The sequence below is a fragment of the Astatotilapia calliptera genome, chromosome 18 (genome assembly GCF_964374335.1).
Source record: "Astatotilapia calliptera chromosome 18, fAstCal68.1, whole genome shotgun sequence".
In the NCBI taxonomy this organism is placed as follows: Eukaryota; Metazoa; Chordata; class Actinopteri; order Cichliformes; family Cichlidae; genus Astatotilapia; species Astatotilapia calliptera.
Window position 1 is genome coordinate 29,772,265 of NC_137439.1, and position 18,664 is coordinate 29,790,928.

The window sequence follows — 18,664 nt, forward strand, 5'->3', positions numbered from 1 at the left end:
TCAAGTGACCCTGAATCATCCCTTAGTTACACTGCAATAGGACAAGTCTGCTGCGTTTTTCTTCTTCACTCAGCCTTTTTGATGATGATGATGATGAAGATAATCTTTTATTTTGGACATATAAAACAAACAACCAATATATACATAGATAGCTGCATATGTATACACACATACACAGATATATGCTCAAACAAAATAAACCAAATCTCAATGACATGAAATAACTCAATCATGAAGTCCGAAATGGTTTAGTTCTGATGGGTGAGTACTGTGTGTTAAGGACCGAAACATTGTTACCTCCTAAATATGATGTCAGGTCCTCTAACAAAGGTGGTGGGATTACTGACTGTTCGGCTGCACTGTCTAGCCACACTGCTAGAAGGTGTTAACCTCTTACAAACTACTACTATTACTACTGTTTGTAAGAGAAGGAAATCACGGTTTATGAAGAGCTAGCGGGAGAGCTGGGATCTTGTAAAATTTATTCTAACATGCCAAGTGAAAGGAATGACGTTTCCCATTCAGGTTTGTAAGAGGTTAACACCTTCAAGCAGTGTGGCTAGACAGTGCAGCCGAACAGTCAGTAATCCGAAAGCAATTATAGATGAGAGGGATTGTGATTTAAATGACTGTACTGATAATGTGTCTGCAGAAAATGGTAGAAAGATGAGTAAAACAGGAGTGTAGCAATCAGTTTTGTTAGTCTGAATCTCTCATCCTGAAGCCCCTGGTCTATGATATTCCCTCCAGTGACATTCTTTTATGTTTTGATTTTTCTGTTTCTGTGTTTGACTTCAAAAACAGTTCCCCAGTTGACAGGGAAAATCTTACCCCTATTGTTCCATGAAGATTACTCATACACCTAAAACTGGAGTTATCAAATCTGACACTGAGTCTGCTATGTTGAAATGAAGCCATTCTTCCCAGTATTTTTGCAAAGTCGTTTCACTTAGTGTGTCTGCATGCTGACGCCCTCAGCACCATTATATCAGTGTAATGCCCTGGTGGCAAGGGTTATTTGTCAGGTAGAATGTGTAACACTCTGTGTAATTAATGTTACAGTTATGGATTTAAAGAGAACTAAAGAAGGAACTAAAGACAGAGAGAAACAAGCAATTTAAAAGTACAAGGAAAGTAAAAGTAACATCATAAACAGGAAGCTAAGGAGCTTTAACATGCTTTAAAACCAAAAAGAAGTCACAAACCCACAATAGGCAAAATGAATCTAATGGTCTTCATAAGTTTGGCTCAGAACTAAAGGTAGAGAAACAAAGTGGCAAAGGGGCTTGTACCAGGGATCAGGAAAACAATCATGCATATGAAGTTTGGATTGACAGACTTTCCAAGTATCCTCATGTTGTATTTAATGATAAATCATTCTGTGTGAATAAACCTTAACACTAGTTAACAACTTTACATTCCTATTTCATTATATATCTCATTAGGTTAGATGGGGCAGTTAATTCTCCAAACAAAGCTAACAAAGCTGGACTTGCAGCAGTGATATTGCTCGCTGGGAAACAGATCACTTGTTAAGAACTCATTTCAGGCACTCCTAAACTGGCAAATGTTTACAATGCTGACATGTGAGAATCACCCTTCAACACTTTCCTTAAAGATGTAAAGCACGGGTGCTTGTGGGGAGAATTTGCATATGCATACCTGTACAATGCAAAACAGGTTTTATTGCATGGGGCCTGAAACAGAAGGAGAACCTAATTCTAAGATGTTTCCAACAACATGAAAAGTACTAACAGAGCTAAAAACTAGTACTTTTTGTTCCTTTTAAAACCTTTAACAACTGTTACTTTCGTGGTAAATGGTAAAAACAGTTTAAATGCACGTTGCAGTCAAGTCTTATGGCAGTTGAAATTGGCAGCAATTGCAATGTATAAACTTGTGACTCTTGTTTGACTGGTTTATTTATACCTAGACACTTTCTCTGATCCATAATGACTAAAATGATTTTTTGTGCAACATTTGCTTTAATTATACTTTCTGCTGAGTGTTTCTTGCTACACTTGGTGTTGGCTCTCACTGTAGTACTGTAGCTTAATCCATGTAGGTTGTTTTAATTATAAATCTTTAGATAGTGACTTATTTCATAGTGTAATCATCACGTTTTATCCAAAACAAAATTTCTGATTTCCGAAATTGATTTCGGGAAATCTTTGAAATTTGTGTGTCGTATGCTTAAAGATTTTTGAAATCTTCTGAAACTACAAATGTGAAAAAAAAACCCCAACTGGGTACCCAGAAATCTGGTGAATAATATTTCTGGCAGTCTAAGCACAAATACCTTGGTGTGAAGCTGTTCATTAGAACAAATGGTTAATCTGATAAAACTAATCTGACAAAAGGATGCACTACAGGGGTCTTTAAAAAATTACTTATGCTTTGGCTAATTTACTCATATGAACAAATGGATGTTTTTCATTGCACTGTCTCAAGCGCAAGGATGAGGCTTTTCAAAGATGCCTTAAAAAGGAGAGCTCAAACCCCAGCCTGCGTAGACCAGCATTAACTAAAAAAGACACAAAGATGAACAGCAGGAAACAACACTGGAGCTGCACCTACCAGACGTCTGAGGGGGCCTATGGATGAGCTTAAAATTAAGAAAACCCTTCTCTGTGAGAAATTAAAGGAAAATGAGGCTGAATGGGAAACCTTGCTTCAGGTTAGCTGATTGTGTCACTCCATCATAATGTCATTTTTGGTCTTAACATCTTTTTTAGACTGAGTTTAACAAAATAATTTGTAGTCTTTCCACCCAGGAGCTTGCACCCAATGCCAAACATCAGGAACAAACCCTAGAAACAAGTTCTCGTGAGGAAAAACTGGAAAATCAGAGAGGCAGAAGAGGAGGAAATGAACAAAGAAAGAAAGGACAAAAGAAAGCAGAAAGGAAAAGGATGAAAAACGAAGAACAGAAGAAGAAAGTGAAGAAAACTTTGAGAGTGAGAGAAAGATGTGATGAGAACATAGAAGATCAAAATAACAGCTGAGAAGAAACGAGAAAAGGTGGCAGACGCAAAGCAGCAAGAAAGAAGAAAAGAGATTAGCTCGAGCAGAGGATCTAAACCCCAACCTCTACCCTCTCTCCTCCTTCCAGTCTTACCTGTGCTCTCACTTTCCCTACTACTATTTACCCTTGTTTTGCAAACATGTACAGTGCACCAATTTCGGATGAAATTTATTGAACTATCATGTATTCATTTTAAAATAAACAGCGGTGCTCCAGTTTTAGTCTTTGCCTACATCATTTTTCATCAATAACAAAAGGAGGAGGGGGCTCCAAAAGAAGAAAAGCAGGTTACATAATGTTTCCCCCAGTCCCCCTTTGGCTCTGTCTTTTTGTCTGTGTAGTATCATCTTCGAGATAGTCACTTACTAGTTGTGTATATTCTTAAACAATTTGGAAATACAAATTGTTAGTGCAGAGATTTCATTTCTTTTTTCCTCTGGAGTGAGGGCAGAATTCACTTTAATCTTTCAGTTTGTTGGCTTAATACCAATCATTTATACGTTTTGTTTTTGTTTTTCATTGTCCTGCAGATATATTTGAGCTCAGTTTTAAAAACTTTCAGAAGAAAAGTGTAGCACATAGAATATTTATACAGATTTCTTTATTCTGAATTATGTTTTAAATGAGTAAAAAGACAATTTGTCAGAAACAAGAAATCCATTTCACACCGTGCCTCCTTACTGGGATCCTGAAAATAATTGTTAGCAACATTATTTCTTGGTCTTGAACAAGAAAACAGTTGCCAAACCAGAAATAATCCACTAAGTAATCTGCAGGCAAAGAATACAGATTCATATAATGCATGATAAGAGTATCAGCGATGTGAGAAATAAACATTACAAAAATTCCTTAGCTTATTATCCAGGTAAAACATTTATTTTAAGTCAGTGACTTATTTTAAAGAGTGTGAGGAAATGTCTTAATTGCAACTAAAGTACTGGTACACGTAGATTTTATTTGAGTTATTAAATTTTGTATTTTCTAATGAGCTTTTATTCATATTTCATTTTGACTTTTTAACCTGGTTTAGTTTCCATAGTTGATTTTCTTGTTTCACTCTGGTTTTTATGAACGTGTTTACTTTCAGTTTAATTCCTCTTAGTTTTAGTCTTTTATACACATCAGGAGCATGAAATGAAAGCAGTTGGCTCACAGTCAACACAGTAAGCATGTTTATTGAGACTTGTAGAGTGATAACAGATACTAAAACACTTTATTTTATTTTATTTTAGTAAGTTTTCAATTTGTATATTTTTTATTCTAAAGTCTAGTTTTTATTTTTAATGCGATTAACTTATGTTACGTTTTTCCCACATCTAGTCTTAGTTTAGTTTAGTTTGAATGAACTATAATAACCTTGATTCCATATGTGTAAAATCCCTCAATTTAGCAATGTATGATTCAAAACGACAAAGGAGAACAATTAATAAACATTTACAACAGAAAATGAATTGTGTTTAATTAAGAAGCCCAAAAATCAGTCCGTGAGGGCTAGGTGGCATAACTGGCTCTTTGCTAACATTTTTACTGAAAGGTTATTAAAACAGGGGACGAGTGAGACAGTCAACGGGCGCTGTTGTTCAACTGCCTGATGTGGGAAAACTAACAGCTTGGCTCCTTTATCTTCGCCGGCAACCTTTCATGGTTTAAGTACCATTTCCCATTCACAACCAACATTTAAATATTTGTAGTAAATGGCAGTTCGTCGCATTTCGCCCACAAACAGATGGAGATTATCATATACATTAACAATAGAGGGCAGTGTTGCTTAAGCAGACATGAAAAGCTCGTGAAATGTCCGGGTGTGGTGACAGTGCGCCGGCGCCTGGGATGCATTTTTATTGTAGACGGTTGGTTTTATTATCAGGGAATCGCTTCACAATAGATCCCCAGTTCATACATTCCTGTGTAGGAGGACCTGTGAGCTGTAAAGCACGGGTGCTTGTGGGGAATTAGCATATGGATACCTGCACAGTGCAAAACAGGTTTCTCTACATGTTCCAGGGCAGACAGAAGCAGGACCCCAGTCCCCAGTGTTTTCACACGGTTAATTGATCAATGAAACTGAGGTGGAACAACAAAGCAGTCCTCTTTGACCGTTTGGTCCTTTATTGCTCCCACGCTAAGTAGTGGTCCGTTTGAATGTTGGTTGTAAATTGAACACGTTGAGCATACTGTTGTATATCAAGTTTCCTCTTGGCAGAAGCACAGTGCTGTGACTGTCCTGGCTGAATTTCTGTCTCATGATTTACTCTGGGTTCTCTTCATATCTTTTCAACTGACTCTAAAGTCGTTTCTAAACATATTTTTCCTCTGGGATTAAAATATTCTGATTCTTAAGTATAACAGTGATCACAAAGGAAAGAGAAGTCATTGTATCACAAAGCAGTGTGGAACATATTCCTGATTCCAGATTTCACCATCTCTAAATAAATATTAGACAGATGAACATTACATACATGCAAGAGGATAGTTTAAGACATTGAACGCCCTGTTAAAGATAATGTTATTATCTGAAATGACATTAGATGGCAGTCTTTCATAAGTAGTGATCCAAAGCTGTTTGAGTCATTAATCCTCTATGAAAAGTGGCTTTATTGTAGTTAGAAATTTTGTGATTTCAGGTCTCAGTACAGAGCATGTCAGGATATCTAAGCATATAAAATAAATGAAAGCATTTCAGTTTTTTCAACTTGAAAAATATGGTAGCAACATCCTTGTTCAATAACATGTGTTCTGTTATTACAGGAACACCTGGCCATTAAGGGTAAACCATGGTTTTAAACTGTGGGGTTTGAAGCCAGGAGACAGGAAGTAAAGCAGAGTTAAATGAGTACATTTTGTGCAGGTAAAGTAAAGCAACAAGAGCTTACTGATGCTTCTACATCCAGCAATTTCAGTAAGATTTCACCTTGATTCTTATTTTTTTGTTAATGTTTGATGGGATGTTAGGCACAAACTTTGTCCCCTACATTTCCAACCATGGACTAGAGTAACACATGCACCTACTAATATTTTGCCCGTTCTTGGGATTGTGGGAACACACAAGCCAGAAGGAAGGATAAAACACCATGACCAGACAAACCTGCTTCTGGAGAGATTACATGAGTGAGAAATGCACAATAACAAACTTGGTGCATTTGTAAACAAACTTTTATTTTGGAGCCCTTGAGCGCAATTTAAAACAACTGCATGTTAGGAGAATGACACTTTTCAAGTTCACCAAATCGACCATTGGTTGCAGTGGATTCTTTCTCACAGCAAACATAAAAACATAACAAAAAACAAAACCACAGGGACAACTTTGCCAAAAACTCTCATTAACAAAAAAAAAATACATTTCACACTGCACCAGTTTCTTGGGATCCTATAAACAATTTAGTACCTGAATCTTTGCTGAACCAGACTATAAAGATCCACAGCAGTCTACAATGCTTAGCAAATGTTTACAATCTACGATAAGAAAACAGAATACCAAAAAAAAAAAATAATAATAATAATTACCACCCTGACTGATTATAGTATCAAAGATACAAGATGTAAACATTACAAAAATACAAAAAACTGCTCAGGATGAGCAGATAGGCCTATGTAATTCTGGTAAGGCACTCACGTCAATAACTTATTTTAGAGACAGTGTGAGGAAGTGTCTTAAATACTACTGAACTAGAATTTAGGCAGTGTTATACATGTATGCACAGATTCTGTATGTACAGTAACCACCAGAGGCACTTAATTTAGCAGTATACAAGTGGTAATAAAAAAATAAGAGTGGAGTGGAAGAGGACAACTGCAACTGTCTGTCAGGGGGAAACAGTTCATGCTACACTGATTTTGGACAGTCCAGCAGGGAGAAACCAAGTCGGTCCTCTTCTGAGGGGTGGATTCTTATGGATGCAAGAGTCCAGAAGAACTGTGGCCTACATGTGCCTCTTCATGTGGAGAGCCAAGTGGTCTGAACGGGAGAAGGCACGTTCGCAGAGGTGGCACTGGAAGGGTCTGTGTCCGGTGTGCTTTCTGAAGTGGCGGGTCAATTCGTCTGATCTGGCGAACTTCCAGCCGCATCCTTCCCAGTTACAGTGGTAGGGCTTCTCACCTGAAAGATGTAAACAGAAGCATATTAACATATTTTATATGACATGTTCACAAAACAAACAAAAAAAAGCAGAAGAAAACAAAAATTATATTAGATTTTAGATTCTCACCTGTGTGTGTTCTCATGTGCGCTTTGAGATGGGAGCTCTTTGTGTAAGTCTTTCCACAGCCGGGGAACTCGCAGTTGTGCGTGGCAGCGCGTTTTCTAGCCCACGATCTGCGGGCTCGTTTCTGCTTCATGCACCCGGTCTCATCCTGCGAGTAAAACTCGAGCAGAACCGGAGAAGGAGAAGAGGGAGGAGTGAGCACCATCCCCTGCATCGACAGTGGACGCTGCTGCTGTTGCTGCTGGTGAACGTGGACCTGCTCTCTCTGCGCGTTGTAGTGTCCCTGAAACGATGGCACACCCTGGTGTGCGTAAATCGAGTGATATGGCGCGTTCATATATTGACCCTGGAGATGGCTTTGATTACTGGGATGGTGAGAGCTCATGTGCGCGTTTAAGTGGTAGTGTGCCGTATGTCCGTGGTCTGCAGCGTGCTGCATGGGATGCGTGCCGTGAGCCTGCAACCCACCATGAAATGCAGCCTGGTGGTGCGTAAAGGTTACTGGCTGCATTAGGTTTTTCTCGTGAACGTGTTCCATAAAGTTCTCACCGCTGGCGGCCATCATGCAAGATGGACCCCCAGACTCGGTTTTGATTTTATATCCAAGCGGGATCGGTGCGGTGGCAGCTGGGCGGTGAAGGGGAGCCGATGGAATTGAGGCTGAATTCAAAGCTCGCAGTTCGGTGAATTCCCGGTCATCTCTCTCCTTGCCCGCGCAGTCCGGTGAAGCATCAGCCGGGTAACCTATCTCAGGCCTGAGAAGCTCCACCATAAGACTGTGAGCTGGGCTCGACTTTGCGACGTTTGCAGTTCCGTGGCAGCCCAGGTGAGAGGGAGGATGATCGCTGCACTCCGTCACAGCACCACCGCTGCAGCTTTCCGGCGAATCCGGGAGAGAATACATGCAGTTCTGCTGCTGCTGCGTTGGTGGGATGTTCCCATTGCCGTCGCTGTCGCTTAGAGCATCGCGGCCGATGGTGTTGGACAAAATAAAATCAAGATCCAAAAACTTTCCCAGTTCGTCGTCTTCTTTGGAGGGTAAAGCAGGAGAACGCACCATGTTGAACTCCACTTCCCACGGCGGGTTATTTGCATCACCTGTTGCGCTGTTCTGCACTCCCTCATCCACCTTTTAGAAATGTAAAGGAGCGCAAAATTAAAAAAAAGTTAGAAGAAAGCCAAGCTGCATAGTCGGTCAACAGTGAGAAATAGATCTACAAACATATTATGATAACACACTAGAGTTACCACAATGTGCCATACTTAAATGTTCTCTACTTACATTATCCAGTCCTTTGAGACTCGGAAACGAGATTAAGGCAGGCATCACTGCTTCAGCCACAGCCATGTTGACCGTTTTTAAAAAGAGTTTAAAACGCCGAAGTCCTGCAGATGCTGTCCTCCGCGTCCGTGTGCTCTCTGAGTGAAACCAGGATTCAGGATATGAGTAACAGCCCGACTGATGGACTTTTTATAGTGGTCTACTGTCGAGCATACGGAAGTGTGGGTTAACCCCTCCTCTTGCGCGCACACACGTACACACCTCCCCCATCACCTGCACATTCACACAGCAAATAGTGCAAACAGGTTAAACCAAGCACGGGTTCGTGTCAGGTAACCGCTGCTATAAATGTAAAACAGAAAGAGGAAAACAAATAAGATGAATGAAAACTTAAATAAATTCCAAAACCAAAAATAATTATTTTGATTGAATTGACTGGATTTTATAATTTTTGATTTAATGTGGTGAATATGTTGGTTTGTTTTCACTCATCACAAATATGCTGGTAAATAATGACGAGGCTTAATAACAATAAAACTAACCTTTCTCACTGTGCTTGTAGATTATTTATTTATTTATTCTTCAGCTTTCTGCGATGACTTTCCTACTTGAACATAACATAAACGCGTGGAAAAGCATCGAGTTCACCTCTACAGCAGTAAATCTAGTGTATCTCCCAGGGAAGCCGAACATTTCCCGTGAGGAAGCTACAGAGGGCAGCTTAGGAATGGAATTTTAACTCTGTGTATCAAATATTCCAAGATATATTTGGCATATATGCTTTGCTGAGGTGCCCTTCAGTACAATGAAGTGATTAAAGTAATGTGTTTGTGTGTTTTATAACTGATATTGTTGAAATCGAGAACAAAACATTGAGTGCCTTTAAACGCAGCAAATCTGGCATCTTACCAGTTTCTTTCCAATCTCTGACATACTTATTTGTCCTACATTGATCTCTGCGTGTGAAGCTGCTCATTCCCGAGGCCAGTCCGAACAACCGGTTAATCTGATGGTAAACAAAGGGCTACATGTTTCGAAACGGTCTTCCCCCGCAAAAGGGCACGATACGGCACCCTGCAGTCATTCTTATGATAATGCACAGGTTGACTGGGTTTCGTGGTGGGAAAAGCAAAAAACAAAAAACTGAAGACTCCAAGAAAAGAAGGAAAACAGATCCATGAATAATGACCCCCCTCCAACCACCATTTGTCTCTGTCTTTTTGCATGCCTGTTATCACCCCATTAGAGTAATATTCCATGGCAAACTAGTTGCATACTTTCTAAAATAATGTTGAGATACAGATTACAAACGATATACACACATTATATTCCTTTCCCTCTCGAGTGGGAGGATGAATTCACCTTTCAAACTTTTAGTTTGCTCTGCATATATATAGAAAAGGAGTTCTTGTCTACTGAAAAATGTTTTTAAAAAATGTTTTTACATTTTTGTATTCAGTTTTGTTGTCACTGAGCAGAGAACTGATACAAAGCCAATGAAATTTACTCAGTATTTAAAGAAGAAACGCACAGAAAGAAGAAGGTACAGCAGTATGTTCAGTGGCTGCATGCGTCCGTTACAGTATGTCAGTAAGTGTGGAGACACTTATAAATACAGACTGTATGCATAGATTACATTACATGATTTGATGTTAAGATAACAGTAGTCTAATATTCTTACAGATAACTGATATTGCAGCACAACATTTCACTTGCCCGTATCTCAGATATTGGGTTTAGTTTCTGTAAATTCGTAAATTGCAGCTAAGCCACACAAAGCAGTGTTACTTTTGTTCCACCCCTCTCCGCTCCTGCAGGTGTTGTCACAGGCGGCGTCCTGCAGCACTCTGCTTTTATACTCTGTTATTTTTGACCTGCTGAGCTTACGCAAAACAAATTCCGGTTCTGTCTGTGAGCCAAGTGGAAATGGACTCTGTTTCCTGAGGAAAAACTTCACACTTGCTTCCCTTGCTTTCACTCTCAATCACCTTCAGATGCTTGAAAGCATACAGACGTGTTGAGGTGCTCTGGGCCTGTTGCATTTTAAACCACTTATTATGTTCCTGTGCTGGAAAAGAAAAGTATGTCTGCTTTACTTTGTGTTTTGTGGGATTATGATAGATGTTTAGAGGTTTATAGCTGATTAATATAACTGAATTTGTCCATAACACTAACACACTGAATTCTGCTGAATTTTGCTTAAGAAAAACAATAAAAAACAAACCCACACGATGTGCAAAAATCAGCGATTTACCTTGGGTCCTCAAAGACCTTATTACAGTCACGTCATGAAAAATACAAGTAACAGAGACTAGAGAGACAGATACAGATAAAGAACTGCCCTGGGCTCAGGTTTCTCTTTTGTCACGGTTTTTAAAAGGGAGGAAGTCTTTCAGTTTGAGTGCTTTCTAAACACAATTACTTAAGATTACAGTTGAGCAGACAGACAGATCTTACCCTGGATGCACAAACATGTTAACTCGGAAAACACAAAAAGCTGTTTCACTGTCAGCTCTTTGCGTTTCTAATTAAGTTCAAAGCTGTCCTCTTTTCCCTTTGTTTGTGTCTGGTTTGTCATGTTACTTGATTTAAAAACATTGCTAAAAGATGGATATCTCATTTTGTTTGTTGTCATTTAGAAAAGTGTTTTATTTTGTTGTGGTGTGGTGCTGTGGGTGTGCGTCCTTTAAATACACATAACAGACTATTTTAATTTAGTTTTGTTCATTTAGTGCCAATTCACATCAACAGTCGCCTCAAGGTGCTTAATATTGTAAGATAGAGCTCAAAATAGAAAATTAGAGGGAAAACCTCAACATCATATAACTCGCTGTGAGAAAGCGCATGGTCAAAGTGGGAAGGAAAAACTCGCTTTTATCAGGATGAAATTCCAGCAGAACCATGACGGGGGGTTGGGGGATGACACATTATGGAAGACAGCCAGAGTTGGATAATTAGTAATGATTAATGCAATAGTGGTGTATGTGAATGATAATGGGTTAACTGCTCAGTGCATCATAAAGCCACCCAGCAGCCTAAACCTATTGCAGCTAGTTCAGACTCACTTGTTCCAGTCCTGACTATAAGCTTGATCTTTTAAAATTAGTTAGCAAGCAAGGAACAGCATTAAAACAGACAAACATAGCAACTGTTGGCTCTCAGTTTGGGTAAAATGTAGATCGATTTGATAACAAATTATCGCTAACTGCTAACAAGCAAAAATTGTTAAGATAGTCCAGTAAAGAAACCACAGTTCTCGCTAGGAGTAGTTTCACTAAATTGACAGTGGAAGTAACTCACTGAAAGTAGCTCCATTGTTAACGATCTGCAATAACTAAAGGAACTGTGTTTGAGCTAAATTGTCACAGTTAGTTAAAATGTCAGTCGATACAGTTGGCTTGAATAAACTGATGCATGGTTGCAATAACTCTGAACAGCTGTTTAATGCCACAAGTAAAGGATTTAACAACAAGAACAAGAACAACAACAAGTTAATAGCTGCAAAGGATAACGTTTCAACAGTAAGTAAAAGACCAATGTAGATATGTTTTAAAAAAGAACAATTATTGTTAATTTTGTGTGACATAAAATCCGAGAATTCAGAGAATGACATGTGCCAAAAGAATACTGAAGTTCATCTTTGATCGACAGCCTATGGGGGATATGTTAGACATAGATTTTCAAGATCATATCAAAACCTGATCCTCTGAAAACATTTCTTCTATGCTATTGAGTGCAGTCAGGCTTGAGACAAAATATGTTTCACAATCACTGTCATTTTCTCATTTAGAGGCGCACGCATGACCATAAATACACATTGTTTTTCTGTTCCTGTCCAAACAGTAGCTGTGTTCAGAGCAGCCAGGAACAATTTACTTATGTAGTCTTTGGGGACACACACACACACACACACACACACACACACACACACACACACACACACACACACACACACACACACACACAAACACAAACACACAAGAGGGAGAAAGAGAGAGAGAGAGAGAGACAGACAAACACACACACTAACAGCAATTATCCTCCATCACCCACAAACTGAGGGGAAACCCAGCTGTTATCTTGGATAAATACGCTGCCATGCATGGCATGAATAAGCAACAAAGTGGTTAGAGAGAAAAAAGAAAGCATAACGATAGCACAGAGACTGGCTAGTTATATTCTAGAAAGATATCTAAAGGAGTCGGGGAGGAGAGGAAATAAGAACAAACGCAAACCAACAAGGAGAATCATGGGAAAGAGGTATGGCAACAACATTGCCCCGAGACCCTCTAATCTTTAATTCTGCTCTTCCTGAGGCCAGACACTGACGCCTGTTGGCTTAAACAGTCTGATTACAAGGGTAGAAGACTCTTTACCTCTGACCTGGCTAGACTGGGACTTTTTAAAGTACCGTAGCACCGAATCCTTTCAAATCCAGAAACACAGCAACTCTAAGATGACACAAACCTAAACTGAAAGAGTTTTTATATTTTGTTACAAATCTGGAAATGCCTGAATCGCATGTTCGGCCCAGCATCACCCCACTTAGGCACTCCTTATGTGAAACAAAAGATTACATCCCTGCTGTATTAGAGTATTTAGCTACCAGCAGTGCTAAAAGGTTTACTCACACTCATTTTAGCTAAATGGTTTAGTAGCATTCAGGACTAATGAAGTCATTTGCATCAAGGTGACAGCCTAATGAGATAAGGGTGCTCCACATTTGACTGCTCTTGAGTAGATTATTGGCTGATTACATATCTTTTGTGTGTATTCAGGATCAGATGTAATGAGGAACTTGAGTAGTAATGATGATCCGCTGATCCGTGATATCACAGTTGACGTTTCTTTCATTAATCATGGTTTAATTATCAGTCCTCTGATATTGTGGAGAAAACGGATCCAGCTCAGTAGTAACTGAAAGCTTCTGATTTCTGTGGAACTTTTGTGGTGTTTAAAAATCTTGGACACAATAAAAGGAAAAAAGTTAAAATTCTGAGAGAGAAAGTTTTATCTACTTTCTGAAAAATGTGAAAATATTCATACGATTTATGAAAGAAACTAATTGTATGGAGAGACTTCACAGTGAGTCTGATTAAAGAGGATAGGTTTTGATTGAGTAACTAAATTGCTGACTTAAAGGCTGGCAGGTTTTATTTAACGTCATCTATAATCCTCGCATTTTTATTCATGTGGGATGGGAAGAACCGGTCTCACTTCTTTTCGTCTTAGTTTCAGGCTGATGTCTCTCAGCCTGTAACAGCAGCTGAGTGTCAGCTACCAATTCACTCAGTGCCTCGAGGGCAATTCACCCGTTCCACCTGTTGAGATCACTTTTGTGTAAAGTCATGCCAATCAGAATCAGTAGGCTGTATGACATGTGTTAAAAAATACAGAGTTTGTGGTATTTGATAAGATTATTGTTTCTATGAATATATTATATGATTATTTCCTTTTAAATCTATTGCGGTGGTGTTCTGAGCCAAAATTATATATATTTTTAAAAAAAACCTCACAGTCATTCCCAAAACAATATAACTGTACCAAAAGCCAACACTGTGAAGTAATTCAGCAAATGTGTAAATAGGGAATGATTCAGGAAAAGTCAGTGGCAGTAAAACTAAAAGAGTTTCTTTTTTTAAATAAGCTTTCCTCTGTGTTTTTAACTCCTGATACTTGTATCTACCTCAAGCATCTTCCTGGTATGTGAGACAGGAAGGCAGCCAGGCTCTCAAGCTGTCCTCCAAGTTGTCTGCTGGCTTTGATACAGCTAACATATCAAAACCCAGATCAGAAACCACAGAGAACGTTACTGAAACTCATCATTTATATATACATTTCACCCAGTAGTTACGAAGTTCAACTTTTTTAAACTGTGAGACTTACTTTCCCTTTGTATCCTAAATGTCTTAGCTGGCTTTGTAGTGTGCTCCTTTACTAATCCAAGAAAATGATGGTTTTATTATTAGTTTTATTATCATTTAGCCAATATTTTTACATTACCATAGCTCCTGTGAACTATTTTGGTCTCTAAATGTTCATGTCTATTTTTTTAGGTTTATTTCCTTTTATGCTAAGATTAAAATATTCCTACAAGTCCTATAAGGATACTTAATTCATAAACATAATAATAATAAATGATAACTTCTTTACTTATTGACTTTTATGGATCTTAAACCAAAAAAACTTTTGTTCTCTTGCCAAAAAACCCAGTTTATATCACTGCGTTTGGATTGGTGTTCAATTCACTTTCAATTCAGTTTTAGTTATACAACACCAAATGACAACAACAGTCGCCTTAAAGCGCTTTATAGTATAAGGTAGACCCTACAATAATACATACAGAGAAAAACCCAACAATCATATGATCACCTATAAGCAATCACTTTGGCGACAGTGGGAAGGAAAAACTCCCTTTAAACAAGAAGAAACCTCCCGCAGAACCAGGCTCAGGGAGGGGCGGGGCCATCTGCAGCAACTGGTTGGGGAGAAAGTATCTTTTTGTTAAGCAGTGTTAAAAACTAGAGGCAACCTTGCAGTCCAATCACACCGTTACATCGTCTCCCACACCTTTCAACTTTTTTTATTTCATGATCAAAATAAAAATTAGTCTCCATGAACCCATCCATCCATACTCTTAATCACTCATCTAATTCTGTGTGTCAGGCAGGATGGAGCCCATCCCAGCTGTCACAGAGCGAGGGTAAACTGAGCATCTTAAAACTGTTCACACTTGTTGCTAATGATGTGATGAAACTGATATAGGCCAGTTCAGAGTGCTCAACCATTCAGGGTGAGTGTCATGGTCTGTGAGTTTTGTTTTGAGTCTTTAGTTTAGATTTTTCAGTCTGACCTCCTGATTAGAGCTTTTTGTGTTTCTTGAAGACTTTTACTTTGGCTTTATTACGCTTCCTAATTTTATGATTTATGACTGGTTGATTTTGATGTCATTTCCACGATTATTTGAACACAATGAGTGTTGTTAGTACACTGAGCTATTCATATTTATTAATATTCCAGAGTGATTTGATGTATTGTGCTAACCTCCCTAGTCTTTTTGTGATGCCCTTTTCTCTTTGTTCAGTGTTTACCTGTTGAGTTACTTCCTGTTTTATTTTGTTAGTTCCCTGTGTTGATTTGATCAGTTTCATCAATGTCTCATTATCATCACGTGTCTCCTTCTTTTTATTACATCATGTGTGAGTGTTTAAGCCCTGCCTTTCACTTTAGTATTTGTCTGAGTGTCTGCTCCTCTCCTTTGTGTGTTTCCTGCCTGTGGTGGAGTCCTTTGGCTCTTATCTGTGGGTGAACTTTTGCTTTTCTCCCAATTTTGCAATCAGCCACAAACTAAAGGATTATTTTTGTTTTCTTTCAGTCTGTTTATTAGTCTGCAACATTATGAACCTCTGATCAGTAGTTTGTGCCAGTGTTGGTTATTTCGTTCATTAAGCATTGTTTTGTTCAGGAAACAACCTGAGAGGCAGGGGGAGAAGTGCAAGAGCAGGAACTTCAGTTTAAATCTGAGCAACGGTGACATAGAAGCATGTTTTCCTTCTATTTCAGCTTTTCCTTCAGTTTTTTTTTTTTTTTTTTCAGTTTTGTCAAACCAAAGCGCTGCAGTGCTCATTAGCATTCATTATTTTAATTGCACGGTCTGACAACATGATGTGGTTTTGAGCACAGGCAAAGTAGTTGAATGCAGTTTGAAATCTTTCAGATTTAAAGTTTTTAAAGTTTTTAAAATAGAATGGAAGGTTTCAGGAAATGTAATGGGAAAGAACATTTATTTTGGCCTCCACAGCATGCCGGTGTAGTTATGTCTGCAGCTTGTAACACTGCGGTGTTAACAAAGACAGTGCACACAGGTGTACAAACACCTGTCAGGTCCACTTTTTAGCATAACGACAGACACTCACCAGGTGAAAATAATAACAACTACGCTACAGCTACATTATTGCTGTTGGTAAAATAATAAATTGCATTTGGTAAAATAACGCAATTAAAGAAGTTATATGAAAATATGAAAAAGTGCAAAACGAGAAGATGGTGTAGTGTTGCTGTTGATGCATATGTGATATGTTTAGGTGCAATCACTGTGCTCTTGGGTAATAAGCGATAGTTCATCCAGTTTGCCTGTCCCACTTAGCTCGTCTTTCTGTAGCTAAGCTGTGTTACCTTCCTGTCCAGCAATGATACTCTAGCCGGAGACATGACAAAAGGGACAAAATTACACCCATTGTTATGTTCTTGAAAGAGGCATAAGAAAAACATATGATGCTTAAAATTCCTGGTTATTATTTGACACATCACAGTGTTGATTTCGTTTGAGAGAGTATTACGGTAGATTACAAGATGCTGATCCACTGTTTGTGTAACAGTTTCATATTCACACCAGCAATTTTTTCTGCTCTGACATGAGGCATCAGAAACCAAATTTGTGGGTTTGTGTTTTCACCAGAAATGATTCATTCAACCTGATCAGCTTCAGTGTGATGGATGTCAAGTGGTGTAGTGAGAACTAAAAAAATTCAGGTCTTTGCCTTCTGTCACGGCCAGTGGAGAAGCTAAATAAAGCTGGTGCTCCACAAGGGCGAGTGAGAGGCCAAAGGGTGATGCATTGTGTGTAACTTTGTGTATTCAGTGTCAGTATAGTGTCTCATGGTAACGTGCTGATTTTGTTTCCCAGTGGGGCCACCCATGCAGACCATAAATCTGTGAGAAAAGAATTTTGTCACTGCAAGACTCTCGTTGGTATGAGTTTTGACAAAAAGCAAACAGTGCTGTGCTTGTTTTTAGCTATACTAGCAGTGCAGCTATGTTATCAGGCCACTTCCTTGGTGCGTACTAAAATGATGGCAAAAGAATTGGGACTCACTTAATCCTGGAATTCAGTTTTCAGTCCCATTGCCACAGGTGTATAAAATCAAGGACCTAGTACAGTAATGGGATTCCTCTGTTATAAGAAGTCAGTCTGTGAATTTCTTTCTTTTCTAGATATTCAACAATCAGCTCTAAGTAGTACTAAGAAGTGTTTAGGAACTATAGAAACTCAGTCATGAAGATCACATAATGTTACAGTGGAATCTTTAATCATACTGAGGCACATAGAGCCGAAAGGTGACAGAGGTTCTGCTGACTCAGTAAAGAAATCTGAGCTACATGGCATGGGTTTCCATGGCTGAATAGCTCCTGTAATTATAATGTGTAGGCTGCCCAGTACTTGTGTCCATATTCTATATCAGTTCTGTTGGCTTTATGATTGTTCAAGATGTTCACAGTCCTGAGAGGATAAAAGTTGTTAATTGTTAAATTATGCTTAAAATATGATTATTGTGGCATTATAAGGCTGACTGGGCAACCATGTTCAGTTCAATTTCATTTATATATCAATCAAGTCATACCAACAGTTGCAAGGTGATTTAAATTGGCCTGCATTTTTGTATAGCGCTTTACTCAGTCCCTAAGGACCCCAAAGCGCTTTACACTACATTCAGTCATTCACCCATTCACACACACATTCACACACTGGCAATGGCAAGCTACGTTGTAGCCACAGCTGCCCTGGGGCGCACTGACAGAGGCGAGGCTGCCGGACACTGGCGCCACCGGGCCCTCTGACCACCACCAGTAGGCAAACATGGGGTTAGTATCTTGCCCAAGGATCTATTACAGCCTGGAGGCAGCCTGGGATCAAACCACCGACCTTCTGATTAGTGGCTGACCTGCTCTACCACCTGAGCTACAGCCACCCAAGGTAAAGACCCTACAATGAAAACCCAACAATCAGATGACCCCCTGTGAGCAAGCAGGAAGAACCAGGCTCAGGAAGGGGCAGTCGTTCTCAGTGGCTGGTTGGGGGTGAGGGAAAGAGAAGAGAGAGCTAATGACTTTGGTGATCTCCTGACTTCTCGTAGCATAACCAGGATTACATTTAAACACTGACCATATAGACATTAATTTTTGTTCCAACATTCAAGATTTCCTGAGAATGTACCCAAATGACGGTGATGAGTTTTTGAGAGGTTTTTCCTTTGGCATCTCCACAAGAATGGTAATGGATATTTTAGCTGAAATGTCTTCACATCTGTGGATGGTTTGCAATGAGTAACGCACGGCTCATGTTAAAGTAAAGAGGGTGAACACTGAGCATTTTAA

At 39.1% G+C, this 18,664-nt stretch overlaps 1 protein-coding gene and 1 long non-coding RNA gene across 2 annotated transcripts; one reads left to right on the plus strand and one right to left on the minus strand.

Moving 5' to 3' along the window:
- The first annotated feature begins 2,451 nt into the window (after positions 1–2,451).
- On the plus strand, positions 2,452–3,244 carry LOC113010018 (uncharacterized). Its single transcript, XR_003270272.2, has 2 exons — positions 2,452–2,677; positions 2,762–3,244. It is a non-coding gene; the product is annotated as an uncharacterized LOC113010018 (long non-coding RNA).
- Positions 3,245–6,160: 2,916 nt separating this feature from the next.
- On the minus strand, positions 6,161–8,737 carry klf17 (Kruppel like factor 17). Its single transcript, XM_026150973.2, has 3 exons — positions 8,510–8,737; positions 7,231–8,356; positions 6,161–7,121 (listed from the first exon to the last, which is right to left on the minus strand). The coding sequence occupies exons 1-3, from the start codon at positions 8,573–8,575 to the stop codon at positions 6,946–6,948; spliced, it is 1,368 nt and encodes a 455-aa protein (XP_026006758.1). The 5' UTR covers positions 8,576–8,737; the 3' UTR covers positions 6,161–6,945.
- Between the last annotated feature and the right edge of the window lie 9,927 nt (positions 8,738–18,664).